Source organism: Corylus avellana, chromosome ca3 (assembly GCF_901000735.1).
Source record: "Corylus avellana chromosome ca3, CavTom2PMs-1.0".
Classification (NCBI taxonomy): Eukaryota; Viridiplantae; Streptophyta; class Magnoliopsida; order Fagales; family Betulaceae; genus Corylus; species Corylus avellana.
The window spans coordinates 6265760-6278621 of NC_081543.1; the positions used below are offsets into that span (position 1 = coordinate 6265760).

The following is a 12862-nucleotide window of genomic DNA, read 5'->3' on the forward strand; positions in this document are numbered from 1 at the left end:
ATACCTTCATATCTGGCTGAGTATTAAAAAGGTGAAGCATGGCAAGCTCAGCAGATATGGTTTTCCCACTTCCAGTGGGAGCTCCTAAGAGCACATTGTTATCTGAGTGATACAGGACATGAAAAGTCTGCCGAAATCCAGCACAAGCATCAAATTACAAATTCAAATTGTAACTTATCAGAAACCATAAAGCACATAAAAAAAATTTAAAAAAAAAAAAAAAACTTGCATTATAGTTTCTGAACCAAACCTGTGTTTGTATTGGATTAAAATGTGAAAACTTGTACAAGGCTTCATAAGTACTGTTTCCCAGTGAAGTCAAAGGGAGAGGTTTTAAATCTAGAAGTTCTGTGTGTGAAGTACCAGCCTGAATAAAGCAGTCTTTATATGAGACATAGCTCTGGCAGGAGCAAGTTTCCATAACTGTTATAATTTGACTGTAACTTTAATTCAAGGGTTAAGTTCACTTTACCCCCCTGAAGTTTCAGGAGTTTTTCAATTCAAACCCCAATATTCAAAAATTGGCAATGTACCCCCTTAATGTTTCAAAAATTTTCAATTCAGACCCTCCGTTACTAATTTCCGTTTAATTGGACGGAAATCATCCTACGTGCGTCTCACGTGAGATTTTGATGCCCTCTATTCCAATTCTGCCCTCATTAAAACCTATAAAATTATGTAATTACCCTCATTAAAACCTATGAAATTGAGGGTAATTATGTAATTTCATAAGTTTTAATGACGACAAAATTGGAATAAAGAGCATCAAAATCCCAAGTGAGACACATGTGGGATGATTTCCGTCCAATTAGACGGAAATTAGTAATAGAGGGGTATGAATTGAAAATTTTTGAAATATTAGGGGGTACATTGCCAATTTTTAAACATTGGGGTTCGAATTGAAAAACCGCTAAAACTTTAGAGAGGTAAAGGGAATTTTTCCCTAAATTCAAAAAATAAGATATAAATACCTCTGGCAGTGCTAGATTGTGGAAAGAAATGGTGTAGAAAGCCTCTGCATGCAACCAAGAATCAGAAACAGCACGAATGTAGTATTGGGGTGGATGTGGTTCAAATATTGGTACAGTGAAGGAAAGCTTCTGAGGTTGCCCTCTAGCCATCCGCTTTGTCAGAGTGAAAAGTTCTGAGTGGTAGATATGGTCATTCTCCGAATCCTGTTTAAAAGATTGATCAGGCATCCAATGTAGATATTGTAAAATATGGATGCCTAACTATTACCAGTAGAACATGTAAGCAACTTTTTCACCCACAGGAAGTGAAAGTAAAACCTAGTAAGAACATATTTTCCACCAAAAGTTTGAAATTACCCTTAAGTGTAACTAATAAAGAAATGAGTTTAGATTCAAATGAAGTTAAGACTGATATGACCAATTCAGAGAAAACCCTGCAAGGTGACATTTTCTACAATTAATGTTGTACAACCAGTTTTGTCTCATAACATAGCCACTATAAAAAAAGTTAGAGATGACAGAGGTTATTGAGAATCTGTACTCACCAATTTTAAAGTTTCACAAAAGTAGTCCATTGGAGTAAAGGTACTTTCATGTACACATAAGAATCATAATTGTATAATATACTAGTCAACAAGTATTTCCCACAAATATTACTTCAACCTTTTGAGCATAGTGATTCTTCAAGATAATTTATCAGCTAGTTAACTAGGTGCTCATACTAAAAATTTAACCAAGAAAATACTTGTCAAGTCAACACCTCAACTAGAATCCACCAACGCTCCGCAGCACCATGAAAACGATCTTTCCATGTAAAGTCTGGCGTTATGAGCAGATCCACCTGAAAGTACAATTGATTGCATAAAAAAAGATACTTGAATTTAAATTCACATGATTAGATGAAAGTTCTAATTTTGAAAAAGAAGTATTCACTATTCACCATAGAATTACCTTCAAAACGGTTCTGGTGATTGGACTTACGGTTGCTGATAACTGGATCCACGGGAAATATCCTAAATATTGCCTAACCAACTGCCATCACCCAAAGAAAAGAAAGAGAGAGGGTTAACTAGGATCTAATTCTTATCTGAATCCAATACCATTAAAATTTTAAAGTACCAGTTTATGAAATGAGTATACCTTTCCTCCATGGGCATAACGAATCAGTGCTCCAATGTCCTTTTCATCCATCTCCTGCAGGCGATCTAAGTCAGCCTCTCGTTCTTCGAGCTTCCGATATATCTGGACCAACCAAGATAGATTACTAAACAAGGCAATAAATGTATAATTTGAGCAGAAAGTAGGATAAAAGTATTTCAAACAAACATCTGCTGAAATATCCTTGTCAAATTGTCGAAGGGGATGTTGATGAGGCCAAATTTGCCGATCCACAGCCTTGCAATATTCTAACATAAAAAGAGACATCTCACACCAGCCTCTTCGCAAACAAATTTCAAATAAAGCCCTCATAATACGAGCTAAGCTCGCACTTATATATGAAGCATCAGAAACCAATGAGAAGGTGTCAATCCAGCCTCGAGAAATGTACAACTGCAAGTAAAATAACCAATACGTTGGTCATTAACCATCTCCTTTTTTTCTTTCACTTTGCATCTAGCGAATGGTATCAACTGCCCAAAAACAAAATAAGAAAAAGAATGTAAACCTGAATGAGAATGGAAATTTTTCCATGTTTATTCGAAGGACCACCCTTAATTTCTAATGGGCATGATGTACGCACCAACATCTCTAGCTCATTCTGTTCCTCTTCTCGAACAGCAATATTTTCAAATTCAGAAGAGTGGGCAACCATGTCAATTACCTACAGAAACAACAAATTGGAACCAACACATAAATAAAATGTTAAATATATCCAAAAAAAATAATAATAATAAGATAAGAAACTACAGATAAGCATATCATAGGGCTCGGCATATAGAGAATTAACACAAAACAAAAGAAGACTGATCACACACAAAATTGGTAATTGGCCCTCATACTCTAGATAATTGTGCTGGAATCAATGTTTTGTATAAAGAATAATTAAATAATATACAGTAAAGTAACCCAAAAGAACTAAAACATCAAGTGACAGAAAGAAACATATCACAAAATGCAATAGGTTCTATTTAATAACCTCGCTATCATTCATGTGGCGTCTCAACATTTCATTGTAAGTTTCAACACTAGAGTATTGAATATAAAAGTGGCTTGCAATGCGACCAAGCTCAGTACAGTAAAAATTGCCACTTTTCTCATCAAACCGCATCATTTTTGCTTTGTCAAGTGCCCGTGCAGCATCTGTTACAAGAGCTCTTTGCTTGGAACTTAAAGAAGGATCTGCAATAACCTGCCAAAAACAAGTAAACGACAATATGTGTAAGTGCCCCTGCAGTCAATCAACTATTCATTAAAAGCAACATTTTAGAATCAAGTTCAGGTCATTATTGAAGAATGTGTTGAACAAGTGTGAGGGGAAGGTAAAATGTCAGACATGTCTTCCTAGCTAAGTTTCATAGTAAATGCATTATCTAGATGTTCCACCAAAGAGGAGAGAACATGCCCACAGGAGAGCTAAAAAGCTGGAAAGACAAACCATTGATGAATATCTAATTGTGGGAGACATATTCCTCCCACTGGACTGATTATTAGCAGTTCTCCTTCCTAGGACTAAATCTTGTACATTATGTCATTCATTCTGGTTCAATCTTATTTGAATTTGCATTTAGGCTTGTTATATGTCACCATCTTTCTATGTAATGTTTTATGTTATTATTCCAAGATCACACTCACTGGACGTTTTTATGGATTTGAGAGTACATATTGTCAGAATTTACATACGAGGGAGGAATATATTCAAATGGGTGATAACAGATAGGTATTAAGAAAAGTCAAAAGCCCAACAAAACTAGGAGAAGAAAAAAGAAACAAAAATATCAGTAAAAAAATATTCAACCACGTTGACCACGTTGATGTCTCTATGTCTATGTCAGATCCCAACATCGCATGTGCATCAGAAAATAAATTGGTATGAACAGAATGCACAGTACCTCATCCCATCCAATACCATATGCCAAGGGATTCAACCTCATCCTTATAAAAAGATATGTATATCCAAGCCACGCACAAGCTTCCTTAACATTGGTGACCGTACCCAATGCTACTTCCGCATTTAAATTATCTTTCAAGGAGCTAATGAACTGTAAACATGAAGAAAAAAATCACAAAACATAAGGCAAACCAATAATTAACAATATAATGGAGGATTGATAGGATGATGCAAAAAAAGAAAAAACTTGCAGCATAGAAGTACTTATGAATAGCAACATCACATATAATTTAACTTAAACCATATAGCACCAAATGGATTATCTCTCTTTTTAATTCCTGTGCAAACAAGACATTCTTTTCCTATATTCTTTTGCTTAAAATGCAAACTTGTTAGAACTCAATGCAACAGAAGTTAGATACGAATTTTTAAGCAAAATGTAACTGCTTAATTAATTTTTTATGACCATTTTTTTTCTTAGGTTATGTTTAATGAGTATTGGGAGGTTTTTCTGTTTTCTATTTGAAAAAGTGTTTTGATGACATAACGATGAAAATTGTTTTTATGTTTTTAGAAATGTTTTGTTTTTAGGTTGTTTGTTAATGTTTTTGTTTTAAGAATAACATTTTAAACCGAATCACACAAATAATCTAGTTGAATGTAATTGAAAATGGATATTTTAAAATCATTTGGGAAGGTGTTGACCAAAAATGTACAGATTATAGAAGGATCATTATTAAAACATATATATCTATATATATATATATAGTAACAGCCAGAAGATATAAAAGGTGTCCATATAGTCACAATATGTTGCACATGATACGGTAGAAGGTTCTGAAAATCCAAGTTAAACAGGGTCCAAATGTTTGCATTAAGGCGTCCCAATTGTTTTATACATTATCTTCTTTTCAAAAACTAAAGGCATCAAGTTTCAAACATCCAAGGAGAGTCTTATGAATTTAATTTGGATCTTGAGTTATGGTTTAAGAGTCAATTCTTCCATAAGTGATACAGACATTACAAACACAAAACATAAATCTCCAATAAATTTTTTGAGCTCCCAAAATCATTCAAGCGACATATTAGTACCTGACTTTCAATAGGGAGTTGACTTGTCAGCAACCGCAAATAGTAGGCTAGTTTTTCATGAGATGTGATTATGATACCTTCACCACTTTTGTCAAACTGAGGTCTACCAGCTCGTCCAAATATCTAAAACAGAGATATCAATGTGAACAGTCAAAATGGCTATACAGCAAATCAACTTGTTTTAAGATGTAATTCTCAGGGGAAATTTTAGGTCTTACTTGCATAACATCTAGCATGCCGAGATCTCGCCAACCACCAGCCTTCGGATCATATAATTGTGTCCCCTGAAGAATCACACCAGGTACACAAAATTGTAAGAGGACCATCAAACGAAAGCTATATGATACTTATCAGGCTACCAAGGCTAATATTTATAAGTACCATAAATTTGAAACAGGACAGTGTAGACAAGTTTTGTTGGGATCCTCCAAGAGAGTTTAATTTGATGTAACATCGTTCTATAATGTCTTAATCCCCCATGACAGCACTCCCTTGGAGTGTATTTGGAGGACCAAGGCCCCTTTGAGAGTGACTTTCTTCACTTGACCAGCCGCTTAAAGTACGATTCTTACTTTGAACAACTTAAGGAAGTGGAAAATCATTTTGGTAGAGTGGTTTTGCATGTGTAAGAAGAGCGGAAAATCCGATGACCACCTCTTACTCCACACAGCATTTAAGTATTTCAAAGAAATGGTCCTCTTGAGAAGCAGAGATGCAAAATAAACCAACTAAATTTAAAAGGGATCCTTTTGGTAGCAAACAAACTAGCACATGCAAATTTCAGATTCAGGATCATGCTGGACAGAATCACACATTTGTTTATGACAAATGGAGAGTCAGAGTTTGACACAAGCTGAGTCAATAAATAAAAAAATTATTTATGTTGCAGTATGCGTTCAAACTTTTCGGCAGAGAAGGGTTAAAAACACTGCCCAACTCTTATACAGAGTAAAAGATATTCTAAACCTGTCAACCGTCACGCATTTGTTTACTACATGCAAATTTCAGTTTCAGCACCCTGCTAGACAGAATCACCATTTGTTTTCAACGAATGGAGAATCAAAGTTTTACACAAGCTGACTCAAAAAAAAATATATATATATATATATATATATATATTTATGTGGCAGTATGTGTTCAAACTTTTCAGCAGAGGGTTAAGAACACTACCCTACTCTTCTACAGAGTAAAAGATATTCTAAGCATGTCAAAGGTCAAAGAATTAGATAAGTTTGACCTAGCATAAAAAAGAGAGAATTAGAGGCGAAACAATTGATTATAAGGATAATGTAAAATAAAGGTTTATCCCTACAAGTGTATTATCCACTTTGTCTTTGACTATGGGATTGTAAAATTCAATAACTTAATCTGCATTAATGCTCCGGCTAAACTACAGAACACATACAATAAAGAAAAAAAAAAATTTAAATTTAAAAAAATTGAACAAACCTTAATCACAACAGTGTGAGCAGGAAGATTTACGCCCCATGCCAAAGTTGCTGTACAAACTAGTACCTAAAGCAGCGCATTACATTAATGCAGAAAAATGTCAGGATAAAAATCCAAAAGTAGTGAGCTAAGCGTAAAATTGAATGAGCTCTACCTTCAAGAGTCCATCAGAGAAAAGCCGCTCAGTCAGACCTCTATCAGTACGTAACATCCCAGCATGATGAACACCAATCCCATATTCAAAAAGTTCAACAAGATCTTTGTTTCTGGACTTAACTACTTCCCTCTGAAAAGCAGAAAGGGATATCTATGAATAACAATAGAGCAAGAGAAATGGTCCTAAGAACCAGAGAAAATGAAGCATCAGTTCCTTGCCTTGATTAAGTTAAACTGTGGATGCGTATCATTCTTTAAGAGCTCCAAATCATCATATTTTCGGCCAAGTTCAACCTGTTCAATATGCCATATATTATAATAGTGAAAGCAAAGCATGCAATGATAAGATTCAAATAAGACTGCCTGATTATAGACGCACATAACACCCATACACATTCCGTTTCACAGATTTAACAAGATGTCGTTTCACAATACAACATACATACATACATGCATAAAACATTCTTATATATATCATTGGTTGGAGAATGGAAGGAATCTTTTTTTTTTTTGGGGTGGGGGGGTAAGTGACACCATTAATATCAGCTTTTTGCAGACAAAAATGCAGACAGGTATAATAAGACTATTTGCATTTATGAACAGAACAGTCATTATGAGTTATAAACTCTATCCGGGGTGGGTGGTGCTCTGTTGATCCCCTAGGGTCATATGGGGTGGGGCTTTGGAAGTACATCAGAAGGGGGCGGAGGACCTTCTCGAGTCACACTAGATTTGACCCGGGTGGTGGAATGAGAATCAAATTTTGGGACGATGTGTGGTGCGGCGAGGTATGCCGCAAGATAGCCTTCCCAGTTCTGCATAACATTGCCTCAGTGAAGGAAGCTTCCGTGGCCACTAATATGGACTTGTCAAGTGGCACCCTTCAGTGGAACATTAACTTTATCCGCTTGGCCCATGATTGGGAAGTGGAAATTTTGGCCTCTTTTTATTCTCTGGTGTATTCTTTCAGAGGAAGGAGGGGTGGAGTGGACAAACTTTGGAGGATTCCATCCCGCAAAGGGATCTTTGATGTTAGATCTCTTTACAAGATCTTAGCACACAAAGACAATCCCTCTTTTCCTTGGAAGAGTATTTGGCGGACCAAGGCTCCCTCAAAAGTGGCCTTCTTTGCTTGGTCGGCAGCTTTGGGAAAAATTCTTACTATGGACAATCTCAGGAAAAGACAACTTATCGTGGTCAATCGGCGTTGTCTATGCAAGCTGAATTGAGAATCTGTCATTCATCTTCTTCTCCATTGTGAGGTCGCTTATTCCTTATGGAATGCTATCTTTAGTCACTTTGGTCTTTCATGGGTTATGCCTAACAGTGTGGAGGATTTGTTCGCATGTTGGTGGTCGGGGGTAACTCGCGGAGTGCGGTCGTTTGGAAGATGGTGCCCCTATGCATTATGTGGTGTTTATGGAGGGAAAGAAATGATAGGAGCTTCGAGAATCTAGAGAGGACCATAGAGGAGCTCAAGTCCTTTTTCTTTTTTTCCCTCTCTACTTGGAAAACTGCTTATTTAGCTCCTTTAATTATTAGTTTTTTCAGATTTCCTTGTTCTCTTTTCTCTTTCTTCCTAGGCGTTCTTCTCTTGTATACTCCTTGTGTACTAGGGTTGCGCCCCTCTACGCTTTTGATATATATAACATTACTTATCAAAATGAGTTAAACTTGAAAAAGTGCATAATTTTTTTATTTTTTTATTTTTTATAATTAATTGAAAAGGTGCATAATTGATTATTGCTATAGCTGATTCTGCTTTGACAACCATCTAAAGGTTACTTAAATAACAAGCTGACAAATTTTTATGATAAAGACCTTTTAGTTGAAGCTTGCACACAAGGACTTCAAGGCAACACATCCAAATTGATATTCAAATGAGAAGTACAAGGGTTTACCAATTTCTGTGCTGTTTTTGCTGTGTCCTTCCGTGAATGAACAAACACCATTGCCTGATGACCTTGCCTTACTGAATCAACAACCTGGCACAAAAAGTATCATAGACCAATAAATTACCATTCCAACAAATTACACACATGAGCCAATATGTAAAGCAGAAACCTTTTTATAGCATATGTCATTCAACAATTCGTTACAAGCTGCAAAGTTCTGCTCACTGATTCCAATATACTGTTGAGCAAGAGGAACAGGACGATAGCTAGAATCAAAGAAGAAGAGTCCTGCCTCCGGATTCACTCTCAGAAATTGTGCCACCTGGGTGTTCGTGAAAAAGATACAACCCACATTAAAAAGTTAAGCACAAAAGAGGCTTCAAATTTGACATCTGGAGGCTAATTAGAAGGAAATTATAAGCAACAATTATATGGCCAAAAAACCTCCAAATAATTCGGTAGAGTAGCTGAAAGTCCCACAATACGTATCATTGTTTGTGTTGACTCCACCTGTAAAAAGAAAAAGATTAGAAGGCAGTAAAAAAGAATAATAACCAATTATATCCATTGGTTACAAGTAATCAACGCTAAGGTACCATGCCACAAGCAAACATTTAGGTAACACCAACATATAGATTTACATACCCCAAGTCTCACAAGTCAAAGACATGATAACTGTACCTATACCATGCCCTAAAAAGACACGTGACTATTAGGAGCTCCCCCAATATCACTTTTATAGCCCCAATTGACCTAGTACACTCCTGTTATAAGACACAACAAAGCACCATGAAATGCCATCACAATCCAAATCCTCATAGTACCATAATCTTCCCCACTCAAATTCTTGATGTTCTCGTCAAATGAACCCGCATTGGGCAGCAATGCTCCCAACCCATATGATGGAACTATGCTGACTATGATATCATTAATCATGATAGAGAGACATGCTATCCACATATGTGCGATACTGCAAAATGACTACTCACTACAAATTCTTGAACTCCATAAGATTCACTAAATATTTAGTATGTTTCCTATCACATCATTCTATTAAATATTCAAACTTGTAATTGGAGATCTTCACATTCATACGATAACAACCAGAACCATAGAATTCTGAAATTGGATTGAACCAGACCTTAATGACCTTCAATCTTTAATTAGTCAAAATTTCATAAAAAATAGCTGCAATCAGGGCTGCTCGTCATTATTTGGAGTTCCCAACTAAACATTTGAAGCATCAATTTTGTGAAAACAAATCAATTTCTTATAACCCCAAATTCTCATCATGCAAACTTTCATTCACTTTTCCCACTGACTGGCCAAAATTCCAACAATTTCAAAAGCTTGATAATTGCTCGCGACATTTAAGTCAAGTCCCAAAATTAACATTTTAAGGTTCAATTTCAAGAAATTATATTCAGAGGATCATAAACCCCAAATAAGTTCTATCAAGCCCTAATGTCAACAACCATTAAATATGGCTAAATCAAAATATCAAGGGAAAATAACTTCGAATAATAAAATATCAGGTCCAAAACATAGCAATGGAGGTTTCATTCAAAGAAATTGGCTAAGAATGAGCAGGCTAGATTCAGGTAAGTGGCGGCATTTTCCAGCAATTCTGACAGCAATAGTTGTTGGGGAAGGGCAGCAATGACCACTGGATGGTTGCTGAACCTCAGACTAGGGTGAGAGTGGCCTGAATTGACCGGGTCGATGAAGTTTGTGTGAGGAGGGTTCCAGGATCAAGGAGATCTAGTTTTGAACTTGAATTTTCCAGTGAGTATGAGATAACACTGACTAGCCGTGGCTAAAAAGGGGAAGTCGCAGCCTCCGGTGGCCATTCCAACCAAAGAGGTGGCAGCAATAGTAAGGTAAGCTCATGGATTGAATGGTTTTGGGTAAAAATACTTATACCAAGCCTAAGAGTGTGATTTTATTATTTATCTTTTCAATTAATTAACTATTTTTTTAAAATCTCTATGGTTCAGAACATAAAATTTCACCCTCGTTATGGTACATCAGTAGTTGCCCCCTTAGAAAAACATAGGTGTTACACAGAGACATTTTGTAATACATATCATCAGGTTGGATGAAACTTGTCATGCATTAAGTATTGAAATTTTAGTACAGATACATATCTACATCCTTAACCGCTAGACAGATCGTCTTTTCCAGTAATACAGCACTTTTGAACAGTTAATGAACCATCCAATCACAAGTTACCCAAGATACAAATCTGAACTTTACAGAACTAACTGAATTTTTTTCTGCAGTGAGCAAGTCACTTATGGAAAAACTAAAGCAAAATCTAGATAACCTAGAAGATCTATTGACTATCTTATAGCATATGGCATTTGAAGGCTTTCTTGGTAGCAAAACCTTCTAAAATGCACCACTCACGACAAGATCCATGAATAAAGTTAGGAAGCCTTTCCAGTTTTATGGAGAGAATATTTGAAGGGGTTGGAGGAAGTTTTATAATCATACCAGATTTGAAGTGGGAGATGGCTCTAAGGTTAGATTCTAGCATAATCATTGGTGTGAGGATACGGCCCTCAAGGAAGCCTTTCCGGTTTTATTTGGTATCGCTTGCGCAAAGGATACTTCTGATACGGCTCACGTGGAAATTCCGTTAGTGTCATCAAGTGGAACGTGAGCTTTGCTAGAGCGGCTCATAATTGGGAAGTGGATGCCTTTGCCTCGTTCTTCAGGGTGTTGTATTTAGCGAGAATGAGACAAGAAAGGGAGGACAAGTTGTGGTGGTTTCTTTCCAAAAGAGAGTTGTTTGGTGTTAAATCCTTATACATTGTCATGGGTTGTCAAGATGATTTTCATTTTAGAAGAATATTTGGCAGAGTAAGGTTCCTTTGAAAGTGGTATTTTTGGTTGATCGGCGGCGGTGGTTTCTTTCCAAAAGAGAGTTGTTTGGTGTTAAATCCTTATACATTGTCATGGGTTGTCAAGATGATTTTCATTTTAGAAGAATATTTGGCAGAGTAAGGTTCCTTTGAAAGTGGTCTTTTTTGGTTGATCGGCGGCCTTAGGAAGAATCCTTACCACAGACAATCACCGACGCGTCATTGTGGTTGATAGGTGTTGTATACGTAAAAGGAATGGGGAATCTGTGGACCATCTTCTTCTTCATTGTGAGGTTGCTTGTGCTATTTAGAATGATTTCTTTAGTCGATTTGGACTATCTTGGGTTATGCCTAGATGAGTAGTCAATTTGTATACTTGTTGCTGGACAACCAGCAATACAAGGAGTGTTACTATGTGGAAGTAGTACCTTCATGCCTTTTGTGGTGTCTATGAAGATAAATAAATGATAGAAGTTTTGAAAATTGTGAAAAGACTTTATAGGAGATTAAGTCTTTATTTTCTAACATATTGTATCTTTGGACAGCTGTTTTTGCTTCTCCTTTGGTGATTAATTATCATGATTTTCTTGTTCTTTTTGCATCTACTACCTAGGTAGCTTCTCTTGTACACTTCATGTGTACTTGAGGAGCCTTACACTTTCAATGATACCTCGATTACTTACAAAAAAAAAAAAAAAAAAGTTATTCAATGTTAAACATAACAAAACAAAGGTTTCTTGGGTATCCAACAAAATATTATTTTGGTACCACAATCCATTGCGTAAAATTTTCTCGAATGCACTTCCCCCAACAAGATTCAATAATCTATATAAAGTTAGCCAGTGTTACAAATAGCAAAAAACAGGTTTCTTCGCACCATAATGCATATATATTTTTTTTTGGTAGGTAATCAAATAAGTTTTATAAAAAGTGTAGGCACCCCTAAGCATACAAAAAGTATACAAAAAAGAAGGAAAAACAGAAAAGAAAAAACTAAAAACAAAAACAAGAGAGAGCACACGCGAAAACCCAATAACACCAAAAACCCCATACTGCATATATATATATAACTCATCATGTTTCTCTAAGGAGGAAATCAGCATTTACAAATTTGTTCCCTCATCATTCCAATATAAATATTGCCTCTAGCTTCTCCACCTCTAACCTCACTGAAAATCTCCCTTGAGGCCACACGCATTTTTAGGATTCTATGCCACAAAATATTTCTAGTAAATAGCCATCTGATACAATTTTTACTTTAATCTGCTCAACATTCAGCTAACACAACAATCTGGAAGCAATCCTCAGTTGGCCCATCACGCTCTAATTTCATAGAAAGCACCTCTAAATTATTCTTTTCATTGTGATAACTGGTCAATTGAC

The 12862-nt window shown here is 36.1% G+C and overlaps 1 protein-coding gene across 5 annotated transcripts in view; it reads right to left on the reverse strand.

Moving 5' to 3' along the window:
* LOC132173542 (DExH-box ATP-dependent RNA helicase DExH14) overlaps positions 1-12862 on the reverse strand; it is a 38666-nt gene that overhangs the window by 15007 nt on the left and 10797 nt on the right. For 3 of the 5 annotated variants that reach the window (XM_059585056.1, XM_059585055.1, XM_059585059.1), the window contains 17 exons: positions 9057-9122; positions 8782-8934; positions 8619-8702; positions 6937-7011; positions 6716-6847; positions 6562-6627; positions 5331-5396; positions 5113-5235; positions 4022-4171; positions 3109-3321; positions 2638-2793; positions 2112-2522; positions 1923-2003; positions 1732-1812; positions 972-1175; positions 251-367; positions 5-127 (listed from right to left, as the gene is read on the reverse strand). In XM_059585056.1, the coding sequence (XP_059441039.1) occupies positions 5-127; positions 251-367; positions 972-1175; positions 1732-1812; positions 1923-2003; positions 2112-2522; positions 2638-2793; positions 3109-3321; positions 4022-4171; positions 5113-5235; positions 5331-5396; positions 6562-6627; positions 6716-6847; positions 6937-7011; positions 8619-8702; positions 8782-8934; positions 9057-9122 (2301 nt within the window). The remainder of the gene's footprint in view (positions 1-4; positions 128-250; positions 368-971; positions 1176-1731; positions 1813-1922; positions 2004-2111; positions 2523-2637; positions 2794-3108; positions 3322-4021; positions 4172-5112; positions 5236-5330; positions 5397-6561; positions 6628-6715; positions 6848-6936; positions 7012-8618; positions 8703-8781; positions 8935-9056; positions 9123-12862) is intronic. The other 2 variants (XM_059585058.1, XM_059585057.1) reach the window with 1 other exon arrangement.